Here is a 16221-nt window from a genome sequence, read left to right on the forward strand (position 1 = left end):
AAACATGGAAAATGAAAATCCGTTCCTACCAACAATTTAGACCATACTCATGAGAAGTAAAGAGGGGAACCTTTTCTTCTCATGAGTATTTTTCCTTTGTTTACTCCATGTATACCCCATTGAAAATATATTGCTTTCCACCATGCGGCCAACGCAATGGTTTCATTAATGAGGTTCTTGGCATAAAAGTTAGCTAGTGAGATTGAAATAAACACACAGACTCAGTTACCTTTTTCTATGACCAGGTCTGAGACGGCTCCCCTCTTTGGTTCCCACATCTAACCGCCTGGCAGGGCAGCAAGGATTACTCAAGTCTAGCAGGAGAGAGAGAGAGAGAGCACGCCAGGGAGTAGCCTTTTATTGGGGAACAAGAAATTCAGGGAAGAATTCCATCCAATGAAGGTTGAGGGGGACCACACTCCAAGGTCAGCGTCAGTGATTGAGCCTCCAGGGTCAGTGGTCAGTCACACCCCCACACGGACGGGTTCTCTCAACAGGAGAGGGCCGGGAAAGCTCCGACACAGCCAGAGCGCCTCAGAACCTGACCGGGAGTCCACAGTCACATGTGAGAATGGCTCCCGACATATTCCCCCTTTCTTTTCTTAAAAATGAGGCGGCGGTTCACTCTCTGGAGTTTCTGCATTCTTGTTCTGAAGACTCGCCATCCAATGATCACAACACAATAGAGAATTAACAGCAAAGAGAATAATCCAATAATGTACAGACTGAGTTTTTAAGAATATTTCCAGGGTTGAATCCATTTAACTCCTTCAATATTTGGTTAGCCAAGGAAGAAGAATCTGAAAAATCAGCTTTATTATTTTGAATGTCTTGGATATGGTGATGAAGTTCCAGAATATCCAAGCTATTATTACTATTTTGCCAAATACCTAACAAATGGTTTTTAACCTTCTCCCAATCCCAGAGAGAAGGATTGTACTTGGCAGCTGTAACACACACATACTTATAATTAGCATGGCATTTAAGCCTTTCTTTAAATTTTAAGGCTGAAAGTTCATTTCCTATGTCTATAACAGTTGCCTCTAAGGCGTTTAATTTAGTTTCAATCTTTTCATCAATATTTACTTGATTACGCAGAGCCTTGGTAGTATTTTGGGCTAAATTATTAAGAAATTTTGCATGCTGAATATTTTGAGACAATGTCAGAGACACAGAGACAGTTGATGCAATAAAAGAGACTAGCGCCAAAACACCAACAATTATAACTCCAATAGCACGTTTAGGTCTTGCTACTTGGGCATGAATTTGCTAAAAGACTTGCAGACCAGCATCAGCATACCATGGCTCTGAAATATTAGCAGGTAATAAAACGAAAGAGGGCTGATGAAGTATCAGCACTCCTTTTCCTCCATTATACCTAGTAATACAATTGGTTAGGTTACATTTATTACAAGTAACAATATATCTGTCATCTATCCATTTAACTTTTACATTTCCAATAATTAAAACATAAGGAGATTGGACACAAGCTCGTAAGCCATAGCAAGATCCCTCTTTACAGTTCTTGCCAATAAATCTTGGTAAGGGTTTGTCTGTAAAATGTAAGAATTCTGAGGCAGCAATTAAACGCCAAATATCTTTTTGAACACCACCTTCACTATAAGTCAAAATATTACTAACAAATCCTGCAGGTGTCAAAGCAGAATTTCTTCGTAATTGTCTCTTATCAATTTTTGGAGACCAGTCTAAAATATACCCACTATCTTTAGACACCTTATGTTGTACAGGAAAGGGATTTATACAATCCATCCATTTAGGAAAGGTGCCAATCTCAATTGTAGAACTATTTGGACAGTGGTGTATCTGTGGAGGTTTTGCAGAAATGACTGACTTATTATGGGAAAGTCCCTTCTTAATTACTGATCTAGTATTAGGTTTTAAGTCTCCATAAATAGAATTATTTGTCAGTCTAGGTCTACCAATCGCTGTCTTTTCTTCGAATGATACTTTCAGACAGCCAGCATGTTTATCGTGTGACCAACACAAGGGTAATTGGGCACTGTAGCCGGAATAATTAAATCTAGTCACATGATTGGGAGTAATATGAGTATCTGTAAATCCTCCCATCATGAATGAGTCATTAGTAAATACTGGAATAGATTCTCCAGTCCACACAGCTGGGTGTACCAGGGGTGGATCTGGGAAATATGTCCAGTAAGTGTCTACTTGATCCCCCTTTACCTGACAGCCCAGTAGGGCAATTACTGTTGCTACCATCATCATTGGGGTCCTGTTTTCTCCTAGGTCTTGAAGTATTTGGGAAGTTTGGGTTGTTAGCTTCTTCACGTCTTTCCATGAAATCAGCTTTTCGGCTGGGTCAATCTGGTCTTTCTTCATCCTTTTCCGATATCTCCTCCTTCTGGATGGCGGCTCCTCGGAGTCCATCTTCAGTTGCTTGAATCTGGGTTCTATCTCTTCCATGTCTGATAGCACGTTCAGGCACCCAAATAGGATGAGAAGAATTTTCTGGGAAAATACAAGCATGCCCTCTGCCCCATATAAGCACCGGATCTGGGCCCTTCCACTGACCGGTCTGTAAATCTTTCCACAAAACTCTGCCTAAAGGGCCTGTTACTGAGGGAGACATTTGTCTCTCAGCAGCAGTGTGACCTTCTGCGTCACAGTTTAAAAAATTTAAAACAAACAAGGCATGATTAAGGCTATTTTGGGGAGTCATAACCCTATCCCCCCTTTTTAGTTTTTGTAATTGAAGTTTAATAGATAAATGAGCTCGTTCTACAATGGCTTGACCTTGGGGGTTATAAGGAATTCCTGTTTTATGATTAATTTTAAACTCTTGACAAAATTGTTGAAAAGAAGAGCTTACGTAAGCTGGAGCATTATCTGTTTTAATCTGTATAGGGCATCCTAAAACAGAAAAAACTGCTAGGCAATGAGAAATTACATGTTGAGTATTTTCCTTAGTACGTGCTGTGGCAAAAATAAATCTAGAATAAGTATCTACTATGACATGCACATAACATTGCTTACCAAATTGAGGAATATGAGTTACATCCATTTGCCATATTTGATTTGGTTTTAATCCACGGGGATTTACCCCTGATGGCAGAGATGGAGTGTGAATAACACATTTAGGGCATTGGCTTACAATCTGACGAGCTTGTTCTCTAGTAATATTAATTTTTTTACGTAAGCTTGAAGCATTTTGATGATGCAAGGAATGGGAAGCTAGTGCACAGTCATATGAAGACATCTGTTGACAAAAAGCTACTAACCTATCAATTTTGTCATTACCTGAAACTAAGAGTCCTGGAAGATTAGTATGAGCTCGTATATGTCCTATGAAACATGGATATTTCCGCATTAGCACTGTCTTTTGTAAATTATGAAATAATTCAAATAACTCTTGTGATGAAGTATACCCAATAACTGAAGTTTCAATATTTTTAGTAACTCCGACTGCATGTAAGCTGTCAGAATAAATATTAATAGGCTCATTTGCAAAGTAATTTAAGGCACAAATCAGAGCTTGAAGCTCTGCTCTTTGGGCAGAAGTATAAGAAGTTTGTATTACCCCTGTGTGAACACGACTATAAAAACCTGCTTTACCTGAACTTGATCCATCAGTGAACACCAATAAGGCTTCATCTATAGGATGTGCACATACAATTTTTGGAAAAATAAGTGACGTTAATGATGCAAATTGTATAATCTTATCACGAGGATAGTGACTATCTATCTGGCCAGGAAAATCAGCAAAAGTTATTTGCCATGAACTAGAATTTTGAAAAAGCCAATTAGTCTGTTGAACAGAAAATGGAATAATTATGATATCAGGCTCAGATCCAATTAATTGTAAAATCCTAGTTCTACCTTTAATTACTAATTGAGCTATAGAATCATGAAAAGGAATTAATGTTTTTTGAGGGGAATGGGATAAATAAATCCACTCAATAACTCCTAATCTTTGCCATATGGCTCCTGTTGGGGTATGTTCAGTTGGAAATATTAATAAATACACCATTTCCTTAGGATCAACTCTAGTAAGCTGTGCATTTTTAACTGCATGTTCAACTTTCTTTAAGGCTGTTTTAGCTTCTAAGGTTAGCTGACGTGGAGAGGTTGGAGAAGGATTTCCTTGTAATATTTGAAATAAAGGACTTAACTCAGAAGTAGTTAGTTTTAAGGATGGCCTCAGTCAATTAATATCTCCTAATAGCTTTTGAAAATCATTAGGGGTTTGTACGGAAACTGCTTGTTTTGCTCTGGTAAAATTAAAGATGGTGGCCCCCATGGTTGGCGCGATGACGTCACATTGCGCGACCATGGCCTACTTCCTCATTTTCGGCACGGGGGCGGGCCGACCGGAAGTTTGTGTTCCGGCCAGGCGGAAATGATGACAAGAAGGCGGGCTCATTTGCGCCATCTTGATCTTCCACGTGGGGTTGAGTCCTGTAATATCTATTATTGCCAGTAGATGGAGCCCTGAACTTAAAATTGCGCATGCGACACTACCGCGCAAAATGATTGTTTTTTCCACAAACGTAACATTTTCTGCGGGACTTTCGCCCTACATCGTGTGGCTTTAAGGTTTCTTTTAGCGCTGCGGCTAGAGCTACAGTCTGTAAATGCGTAGAGTCCACATCAGAACATAAGCGGATGAACTCAGAAACTGTGCCCTTTTTACGGTGTGGTCGAAGAATATCTTGACAGTACTTATTTGCGTTTTTAAATGCCAACTGTCTAACAATAAACTCACTCGCCCCTGGGTCTCCGATTGACCTGTTTGCAGCCTGGTACAACCGAGCTACGAAATCCGAATAATGTTCACTAGCACCTTGTCTGATCTTGGTAAGAACTAAATTGGATTGGTCCTTAGAAATTATCTGCCTCCAAGCACGTTTTGCACAGTCAGTTATTTGATTGTATACTACAAAGTCATAATTTAACTGTCTTTCTAAATCAGCAAAATCACCTGTCCCTAGAAACATTTCTACTGGCATTTCTATATTACGTTTCCTATTTAGTTCTGCCTGTTCAGTACAAAAATCAGTCCAATAAATTCTCCAGAGCAAGAAATCTCCCCCGCTCAGACAGGATCTGGCTACAGAAATCCAGTCGCTAGGAGGAAGGGGCTGGGAGCAAATATTATCTATCAGACTCTGTACGAAAGGCGAATTTGGACCGTACGTCTCACATGAACTTTTTAGTTCCTTGATGGTTTTAAATGGGATTACAGCATGAACTCTAACTCTCTGATCTTGCTCATTAACTTGCTCAAAGACTGGAAAAAGTTGGAAGCCACTAGTATCCTCCCCCAATTCCTGAGCCTTCTTAATACCTCGCTGGGACGGGGTAAGAAAAGTCATTGTTAATCCAGTGCACCTGTTAAACTTTGTCCTTTTAGCAGGTATTGGCCGAATTTGAATAGCCTGGGCAGGCGGTGTTAAACGCAGCCTGTTAAAATTTCTCTGTAAATCCCGAATTTCAACGTCTGATTCTTCTTCCTCTGACTGTGAGACATGGTCGGACTCTGCGCTACCGCCATTTTGAAATTGGGCTTCTAAGTCACGTGGCTGAGAGGAACTCTGAGCCCCTCTAGGAATCTCTTCCGGATTTTTCTTGTCTACCTCCTCTGGAGGACTCTCTAGGACCTCGGAGGTATCTCCTCTCTGATGTTGTTCTCTATAATTTCCCTGTGGAGTAGCCTGATTTTGCAAGTTTAAATTTACATTTTTAACTTTCGGCTTGGCCCCTAGTGCCTTCATTTTTAAATGGCTTAAGGGAAAGGAAATGAACTTAGTCTCAGGTGGATTTTCCATTTGAATAGACTTGATGGCTCCTTGAATGCCTTTTAGCAGGTCTTCAGGGGGCCACGAATTCTGGCCCATATATTCAAAAAGACACACTTCCAGAGCCGTCCAGGTTCTCTGAATATTATCTATGCCTCCAGGTAATTCATTAGAAAGACAGACCTTTTGTAACTTTCTTCCTAATTTCTCCCAAGTAAGTAAATTTGGAGACTCTTGTTCACAAAACCAAGGACAATATTCACCTACAATCTCTAAGAATTGTAATAACTGAGCTTTCTTTATCTGTTTTCCTTTCTGATTAATTATACTGTCTAAAATAGTCAGATACATTTCCTTATCCGTAGAAGTCGAATTTCCCATTTTAGTTAATTTAACGTCTCTTTCCTTCAATATCTTAAGGTACTTTTGTGACCCAAATTGTCACCACTTCCTTTATCTTCACTTTTATCTTTATCTTTATAGCACGCTCCCACTCAATCTAACTAATCTAGAATGCCCCCCTCGTGGGTGCCAATTCCACCATGCGGCCAGCGCAATGGTTTCATTAATGAGGTTCTTGGCATAAAAGTTAGCTAGTGAGATCGAAATAAACACACAGACTCAGTTACCTTTTTCTATGACCAGGTCCGAGATGGCTCCCCTCTCTGGTTCCCATCTCTAACCGCCCGGCAGGGCAGCAAGGATTACTCAGGGCTAGCAGGAGAGAGAGAGAGCGAGCACGCCAGGGAGTAGCCTTTTATTGGGGAACAAGAAATTCAGGGGATAATTCCATCCAATGAAGGTTGAAGGGGGGCCGCACTCCAAGGTCAGGGTCAGTGATTGGGCCTCCGGGGTCAGTGGTCAGTCACACCCCCACACGGACGGGTTCTCTCAACAGGAGAGGGCCGGGAAAGCTTCGACACAGCCAGAAGCCTCAGACCCTAACCGGGAGTCACCCAGTCACGTGTGGAAATGGCTCCCGACATTGTTTGCTTTTTCTTAAAATTAAAGAACTCTAGAAAACTTAACACTAAAAAAACAAATAACCTCATTAATAAATGTGCAAAGGAACTGACAGCTACTTCACAGAAGAAATACAAATGCTCAACAAACGTGAAAAAATATTCAACATCTCCAGTCATTAGAGAAATTCAAATTAAAACTATACTGATATTCCTTATCACTCCAGTCAGAACAGCAATTAGTAAGAACACAAGTAACAATAAATGTTGATGAGGATGTGGGGGAAATGTTTCCCTCATATATTGGTGTGTGTACAGCATATTGGTACAACCACTCTGGAAAGCAATTTTCCTTAGAAAACTTGGAATGGATTCACCATTTAACCCAGTTATCCTGCTCCTCAGTTTATCCCTAAAACACTTAAAATAAACATGCTATAGTGACACAGTCACATCAATGTTTATAATAGCTCACTTCACATAGTGAAGCTATGGAACCAACCTAGGTGTCCTTTAACAGATCACTAAATAAAGAAAATGTGGTATGTATATAGAATGATTAGAATATTACTCAGCCATAAAGAAGAATGACATTATGGCATATGCCACTAAATGGCTGGAACTGGAAAATATCATGCTAAGTGAAATAAGCCAGATCCAAAAAAACCAAAGGCCAAATGTTCTCTCTGCTATGTGGATGCTAAACCACAACAAGAAAGGGTAGTGTTATGGTTTGAATATGACATGTCCCCCAAGTAAAATAATGCAAGAAGGTTCAGAGGAGAAATTATTTAATAATGATTTAACCCAATGAGTGGATTAATCCCTGATGGAATTAACTGAGTGATAAACTAGAGGCAGGTGGGGTGTGGCTGGAGGAGGTGGTTCATCCGGGGTCTGGCTATGGGGTATGCACTTTGTATATGGAGCTGGAGTCTGTCTTTCTGCTTCTTAATGTGAGCTGCTTCCCTCTGCCGCACTCCCATCATGATGTTCAGCTTCACCTCACGCCCCGAGGAAAGGAGCCAGACTTGTATGGACTAAGACCTCTGAAGCCGTGAGCCCTCAAATAAACTCTTCCTCCTTACAGTCACAGCAGTAAAAAAGCTTACTAAAACAGGGAGGGGAAGAATAGAAGTTCATGGGATCCGACAAAAAGGAATGAAGGGAAAGGAGAGGGTATGGAAGTAGAAGAGCCTGTAGAATGAATCAGACATGACTTTCCTTGGCTCATAAATGAATACACGAGTTGCCATCTCAGGTCGCGTCCACTTCCGAATGAGGACACGAGACAGGGCCTGGAGATATATTGTCAGGGTATCTGCGGGTCTGGTTGTACCTGAGATCTTTCTGCTGGGTGTGCTAGTGGCCACCATCTGGCTGCCTCTCTGCGGTTGTGGGGGGGTTGTTTTTGTGTGGCTTCCCTGCGGGTTGAAAATGGCATGGAGATCTTGTGACTGCAGCAAGGCTGGGCTTGGGTAAACTGAAGCCCAGGTCCATCAGATTGTAGCTGGGCTTGTTTGGGTCAGTCTGGATCTAGCAAGCCTGTGGAATGCCAGAGACTAGGGGCAGTGCCCCAGGGAAATCTCAGGTTGAAGAAATTAGAGAAAACAAGGCTCTCTACATCTCTGGGAGTCCTGAGGTGCATGGGAACAGAGTGGGTCAGCTACAATGGTGGGAAGACTGGAAGAGGATGTGAGGGCATGTTGCTATCAGCTCACCCACACAACAAGTCTGGTACCCACCAGAGTGGAGCTACCATCAAACTTCAGACAACTCCACGTGTCAGCAGAGAAGGGAAGCTGATAAAATTTTTGAAAGCCCATGGAAACAATCGTTCAACTTTCCATTGAGACCTCTTTTTTTTTTTCCTTTTGTCCCCTCTCTCACATCTCTACCATCTTTGGATCCAAATATTATTCATGCATCAATTTATTGAGGAATGGGATGTCTAAATTGTATATTACAGTTTTGTTGTGATCCTTATATTTTTACATTTTTTAAAAATCTGGATATATTTTTTCTCTCTGTCTCCCTGGATTCTCTGTCACACTTCTCTCATACAAACAGCCCATCACTATTAATTCCTTCCTCAATCTCACTATAAATTTTTTCCTTTAACTTCTTTCCTTCTCCATCATAAATGTCACATCTTGCACTACTTCTGTTCCCTCATTGTCCATCATTAGAAACTGTAACCCCTTTTAGAAAACTTACTGTTTATGTTGTAGACAATAATTTAACATCATTTCTGTTTATTATGACAAAAATGTAGATGCCTTAATAGGAACTATTTGGTTTAAAGGTGTATCTTATTTGCAATGGGTGTTGTTAATATTCATCTCCCCCTGTAAGATGAGGTACTGGAAACCTTCAGGGGCACTATAAGACCACAAAACTGTGATGCCTCAGGTCTATATCACTAGGTGGGAAGACACACAAACAACATGGAAAACAAACAAACCATGATGTTCCTACAATAGAATCTGTAGACAACACAGAAAATGTCAGAGAAGGAATTTAGAATGTAATAGTTAAGCTGATCAATTAAGTAAAGGATAGTATAAGAAGTGAAATCAAAGAGAAAACTCAGGAAGTGAAAAATTCATTCAACAAGAGAGATTGAAAAAAAGCAGAAATCCTCAAAATAAAGAAAAAAAAAGCAAATTAATATTTCAGTGGGAAGTACTACTGACAGACTAGACCACTTAGAAGACAGAACCTCAGGCAATGTAGACAAAATATACACTCTTGAAAATAAAATCAACCACACAGAGAAGATGGTAGGAAACCATAAACACAACTTCCAAGAAATATGGGATAACATGAAAAGATCAAATTTAAGATTTATCACAATAGATGAAGGCATGGAGATACAAACAAAAGGAATGCACAATTCATTCAAAGACATAATATCAGAAATTTTCCCAAATCTAAAGAATGAAATGGAAAATCAACTCCTGTAAGAGGCTTACAGGTCCCCAAATGTACAAAATCACATAGACCCACACCAAGGCCCATTATAATCAGACTGACTAGCATACAGAATAAGGAGAGAATTTTAAAGGCTGCAAGAGGGAAAAAAGGTTTAATTGCATATGGGGGGAAACAATTCAGATTTCAGCTGATTCCTCAACCCAGAGCCTCAATGCAAGGAGGTCCTGGAATAACATGTACCAATTTCTAAAAGAAAATGATGCCAGCCAAGAATTTTACATCCAGCAAAATTAAACTTCAGATTTGAAGATGAGATAAAAACCTTTCATGATAAGCAAAAGTTAAAACACTGTACAACTAGAAAGCCTGCACTATAGAACATTCTTGGCAAAATACTGCACAAAGAGGAAATGAAAACCAGCAAAGGGAGGAGCTGTACTAAAAGGAAAGATCAAAGGAGAAACTAAGTCGAGTTTGAAAAACAAAAATAAACCAAAATGACGTGGATTACAAATCATATCACAGTAATAACCCTGAATGTTAATGGCCTAAAGTTATCCATCAAAAGACATAGAATGGCGGATCGAGCTTTTTAAAAAGACCAAAGAATATGTTGTCTTCAAGAGACTCACCTCCTAGGAAAAGACATCAGACTGAAGGTGACAGGATGGGGAAAAACATATAACTCACATGGAATGCGTAAACAAGCAGGGATTTCCATCCTCATATCAGACAAAGTAGACTTGGTGCGTGGGCTCCAGCAAGGAGGTCCATGGAACAGGGTAGAGGAGAGTGTGGCTGTGGAGTCACTAATCAAGGCCTCGGGAGACCAAGCAGGAAGCAGGTCTGATTTTATTGCACAGTTACCATGTATATATACTCAGGCAGTAGCTACGCAGATGACAGGCAGCCACCAATACAATTTCTTGCTAACTGTCCTTGTACCAACCAATCGAGGAGTGGGCCAAGGAGCAAGCACAGGGACTGCAACACGCAGCCTCATGCCCAGGGCTGTGCTATGATGTAAGCGGTTTGCCATTCACCCACCCAGCACAAGGGGAGTGGTTTGCCACTCAGACACTCTTAATGTATGCCATATATGCGGTAGTCCATGCACTTCTCCCCACAACTTGGAACCAAAGTTAATCAGAAGGTATAAGAAAGAACATTTCATACTGCTTAGGGGAATCATACATCATGACATTCATAAATATTTATGCCCCAAACAATGGAGCATCTACATGCGTCTCAAATTCAAGAATGAAATAGACCACAACACAATAATATTGGGAACAAGATAGGGATTTTCTCTTTCACCACTTTAATTTGACATCGTCCTTGAAACTCTAATCAGAGAAATCAGACAGATGAAAGAAGTAAAGGGATACAAATAGGAAAATAAGAACTCAAATGATCGCTATTTGCCAATGACATAATTTTATATTTCTAAGGTCCAAAAAGTTTCACCAAAAACTTCTATAACTAATAAATTAATTCAGCAAAGTACCAGAATGTAAATTCAATACCAATAAATCAAACAAATTTCTCTACTTTGGCAATGAATCCATTGAAAGACAAATTACAAAAACTACCCCATTCATAAGAGCCTCAAAAAAGATAAAATACTTGGGAATTAATCTAACAAAAGAGGTGAAAGATCTCCACAATGAAAACTATAGAACACTAAAACAAAGAAGATGGAAAGATGTCCCATGCTTTTGGACAGGAAGAAGTAATATTGTCAAAATGGCCATACTACCAAAGCTGATATACAGATTTAATGCAATTACTACTAAAATTCCAAGGACATTCTTCATAAAAGTATAAATAGCAATCAAGAAATTCGTTTGGAAAAATAAGAAATCCAGAATAGCCAAAGCAATCCTTAGCAAAAGGAGTGAGGCAGGAGGCATAAAATACCAGACATTAAACTGTACTAAAGAGCAATAGTAACAAAAATGGCATGGTACTGGCACCAAAATAGACATGTAGACCAATGACACAAAATAGAAAACACACAGACAACCCATATAAGCTCAGTTATCTCATACTAGACAAGGACACCAAAAACATACATTGGAGACAAGATAACCTATTCGACAAACAGTACTTGGAAACCTGGAAATGCATATGTAGTAAAATAAAATTAAACCTCTATTTCTTAATAAAAATCAAGTCAAAGTGGGTCAAAAACTTAGGCACTAGAATAGAGACCCTGCACCTAATAGAAGAAAAAGCAGGCCCAAATCTTCATGTTGGCTTAGGATCTGACTTGATGAATAGATAAAATGGATAAAAAAATATGGTACATATACACAATAGAATATTACTCTGCCTTAAAGAAAAAGGAAATTATGGCATTTGCAGGTAAATGGGATGGAAGTAGAGAACATCGTGCTAAACAAAGTAAGCCAATCCCAAATTACCAAAGGTCAAATGTTTTCTCTGATAAGAAGATGCTGATCCACAATGGGGGCTAAGGAGGAGGGAAAAATTAAGAAATTTGGATTGTACAGAGAGGAGTAAGTGGGGCTGCGGGGATGGGAAGAATGATAGAATGAGACAGACATTATTACCCTATATACATTCATGATTATGCTATTGGTGTGACTGTGCACTATGTATAACCAGATGAATGAGAAGTTGTGCTCCATCTGTGTACAATGTGTCAAAATACATTCTACTGTCATGTATTACTAATTAGAACAAATTTTGTAAAATGGAAGGGAGACCAGTGGAATAAAGTAAAAGCATCAGGGGTAGAGAGGGGAGGAAAAGGGGAGGTAATGGGAATAAAATTAATCAAAAATACCATTTTATCGGGGCTGGGGATGTGGTTCAAGTGGTAGTTCGCACTCCTGGCATGCGAGCCAGGGTTCGATCCTCGGCACCACATACAAACAAAGATGTTGTGTCCGCCGAAAACTAAAAAATAAATATTAAAATTCTCTCTCTCTCTCTCTCTCTCTCTCTCTCTCTCTCTCTCTTTCTCTCTCTCTTTAAAAAAATACCATTTTATTATGTGCACATATGAATACATTATAACAAATTCAACTGTTGTATATAATTTTAATGTGTCAATAAAAACAATGAATAAAATAAATAAAAATTTTAAAAAATTAATACACAATCTGTGTAACTCCACATAATGTACAACCATAAAAATAGGATCCTAATTGGAATGGGATGCATTCCATGTATATATAGAAAATCATGTGTATTTTTTTAAAAAAGACAATTTTTTTTTTCAAATTTCATTTCATTTTATTTTATTATTTTTTTATTTCTTTTCATTTTGTAAAATTTGGGTATGTGTGTTTGTGTAGACATGTGTATTCTCGCAGCAAAAATAAGTTCAATATATATATATATGCATATATTTTCTGTCTCTTTAACTGCTTTCTTCTGCATCTGTTTATTAAATAGCCTTGGTTTCACATAGGAGGGATATATTCTTATATGAGTTTGAACTGTTTTGATCTTACATTTGCTTGTTTGCTATACCTTAGTTTTTGTCCCTCTTAATGCCCCTTCTTCACTCTTTTCTCCCAAAAACCCTTTCCCAAAATATTTCCTATTCCAGCTTCCTCTTTTTTAATTTGTAAACTACTTACACTTAAATTTTTTATTTCTCTTTCTTTATAATCAACACTTGTGATCCATCTTCTGCCTCTCCTGTCTTCACTTTTTAAAACATTTCAAACTTTTCTTGCCTTCCTACTCTATTTTCTCTTCACATAACAAATTATAATTTCATTACATATAGAATTATATAGTTAATGTAGTTTGTACCTCATTCATCTTGTCAGGATTATCAACACAGCTGGCAACACACTTTTCCAGAGAAAAATGATAATAACTGATGTCGTTCACACTTTTTTAAAAAATATTTTTTTAATCGCAGATGAACACACACTCTATTTATTTTTATGTGGTGCTGAGAATTGAACCCAGTGCCTCCCACTTGTGAGACAAGTGCTTTACCACTGAGCCCCACCCCCAGACCTTTGTTCACACTTTTTATTGTTGATCCCACCATTCCTCTATAGGTGGCCATTAGTGTTACAGATGTCAAAATAGATACTGCACATTTGTCTTGAGGCTGTACATTTCTTGGTAACAATAGTGCAATTCCTGGCTGACTGCTTCCTCTAAGTGGGGTTGAAAAGTGAGTGGGTCATATCAGGTTCACAGAGTAGACATCCTGCTCCCAAGCAATACACACAACTCAGCCCCGTAACAATGGATCTCACCCCACACTTGTTGTAGTCCCACCTCCGTCTCAACATTACTTCAAAACATAAAATTAAGGAGAAAAAAATCTCAAACTTACAACCAGGTCAAAGGAGAATCAACCAAAGGGGACCTCAGGTCACACCTCTGGACCTACTCATATATCAAAAACAGAAAAAATAACCCCCAAAAAAAGAGATAACTACACACACAAAAGGCATAGGTGTAAAATAGAAAGTAGAATCTATTTCCATTGAAGTGCAATTTCATGAATTCTGAAAACTTGAGAAACCAAATGAATAAATCTTCCCTCCTAATTCACCATCCCCCTGTAAAAGATTCCACAGATAGAAAAGTGTGTGAAATTCTAGAGAAAAGTGATAGAAAATTGATTATTAAAATGTTCAGTAAACTAAAGGAAGACCTAAGGAATGAATTAAAAGAGAAAACTCAGGAGTTGAAAGATAATTTTGATAAAGAAATAGCAATATTGAAAAGAAACTAGTCAAAACTCCTGGAAATGAAAGACACCCTGAAAGTAGTAAAAATTCACTCAAAGAATCACAAGGAGATTAGATTGTGCAGAAAACAGAAAATCATAGCAAATGATGATGAAAAAATGAAGAGCAGGGCTACTCCAGACTTTTGCCATTTAAATATTGCCATCAAAATATTAAATATAAATTTTTTAATCCCAGATGCCTTGTTTCATTACACTACCTGTAACAATGAAAGACTATTAAAAAATGAAAACCTCAATGTCCAAAAGAGTATTTTCTGTGCAACAATCTCTTTTAATAATTTGCCTTGTGCGTATATTTGATTAAAAATAAAGAATTAATATAAATAAATAAATTAAATTAAATTAAATAAAGGATTGATATATTCACCACTGGAGAAGCATCGACAGACTTACATTAGTTAAGGATTTGCTGATGTTTTTAGTGTCTATCTGCAGGATATTCCCAAGAATTGGGAGAGGCATAGGTCCTGGTGGGAGTCTTCCCTTCCCAGATCTCTGTCTCCATAGTGAGAGGAGAAGAATACAGGAGAGACTGATCACCAGGACCACAACTGGATCCATTGAAGCCTTCCTCTTTTACTTAGTCAACTGTGAACTTGCAATCAATGTAAAGCTTTTATAGTTCACTCTGTTATAGTGCACTATCAGATTGTGTCCTATTGACATAAAGTGCTGAGCCAATCAACTAAATAAGTTCCAATCCCTTCTGAGTGTACATTCATCACCTGATAAGGATAAACAAACTGTTATTTAATCTTGCTCTCCTTTCCAAATCTCTATCCATGACAATCTAGTTTCAGGCACTCTGAGATCACAGGAATAGATATTTTAAAACAAAGAAGCAAACAAATAAACACACAAGCACACATCCTCTGGTGGTACCAATGTACAGCTAGGAATAAGAAAAAAAATGAAGCGTTTGATCCCAAACATTGCTTAACATGCTGGATTCTCAGACTGATCAGTGTATCTCTGACTTTTATATTGAAATATTGAACATGTAATACTTCATTAAAAAAAATAAGATAGTTTGTCTTTGAAAATCAAGTCTTTTAAACATTTTAAAGGGCTGGACTAACATCACAAGTGCCTATGCATAAATTAGGAAGTACAACTTAAACATTTTAAAATACCAAACATATATCAACATGTAACTAAGTAAATGTACAAAGCATTTGCTATTTAGTACCCCCAAATCCCAAATCCTGCAGAGCAGAGGGCAGATGTTATTATTTTTTATTTGAAAATTAGGAAACAGAGATTCTCTGAGCATGGGAGACCTTCATTAGAACTGGAACTTGAATGAGCTCTAATGCCCATAACGGTGTGCTATGAATTATAACAGAGCTGCCTCCGAAGCCACCTTAGAAAGTAAAGCAAACACTACACTGTCTCAGTTCATAGACCATCAAATTTCCCCTCAAATCAATACCCATTATTTCACTGCAAGGATAACTGGATCATTCATTGATTCTACAAAAGGAAGAGGGACAGAAGGCCTTCTCCCCACTCCATCAGTACAGAGGTGAAACTTACTCAGCAGAACTGTGGAAGAGACAATCTCAGAGAATTGTAAACTATGGCTCTGCCAATCTCTCACCTCTTCTACATGGGACTACATCTATTGCTCTTTAGTATGTCCTTGTCAGAGGTAATGGAAATAAAAATATTGGACCATAAGCAATAATATTAGTAACAGAAAAATAGGCATATGATTTAGAGGTAAATAGGACACAGCAAGTATACCAAACAAATTCCCAGCACAGAAGAAACAACATACAAATTGGAATAT

General features: G+C 38.4%; 1 protein-coding gene across 4 annotated transcripts in view; it reads right to left on the reverse strand.

Moving 5' to 3' along the window:
• The window catches only part of LOC143381336 (cytochrome P450 2C18-like), a 40574-nt gene extending 25584 nt beyond the window's left edge, over positions 1-14990 (reverse strand). For all 4 annotated transcript variants that reach the window (XM_076834889.1, XM_076834890.1, XM_076834888.1 and 1 more), the window contains exon 1: positions 14823-14990. In XM_076834889.1, the coding sequence (XP_076691004.1) occupies positions 14823-14990 (168 nt within the window). The remainder of the gene's footprint in view (positions 1-14822) is intronic.
• Between the last annotated feature and the right edge of the window lie 1231 nt (positions 14991-16221).

This window comes from Callospermophilus lateralis, chromosome 15, assembly GCF_048772815.1.
Source record: "Callospermophilus lateralis isolate mCalLat2 chromosome 15, mCalLat2.hap1, whole genome shotgun sequence".
Classification (NCBI taxonomy): Eukaryota; Metazoa; Chordata; class Mammalia; order Rodentia; family Sciuridae; genus Callospermophilus; species Callospermophilus lateralis.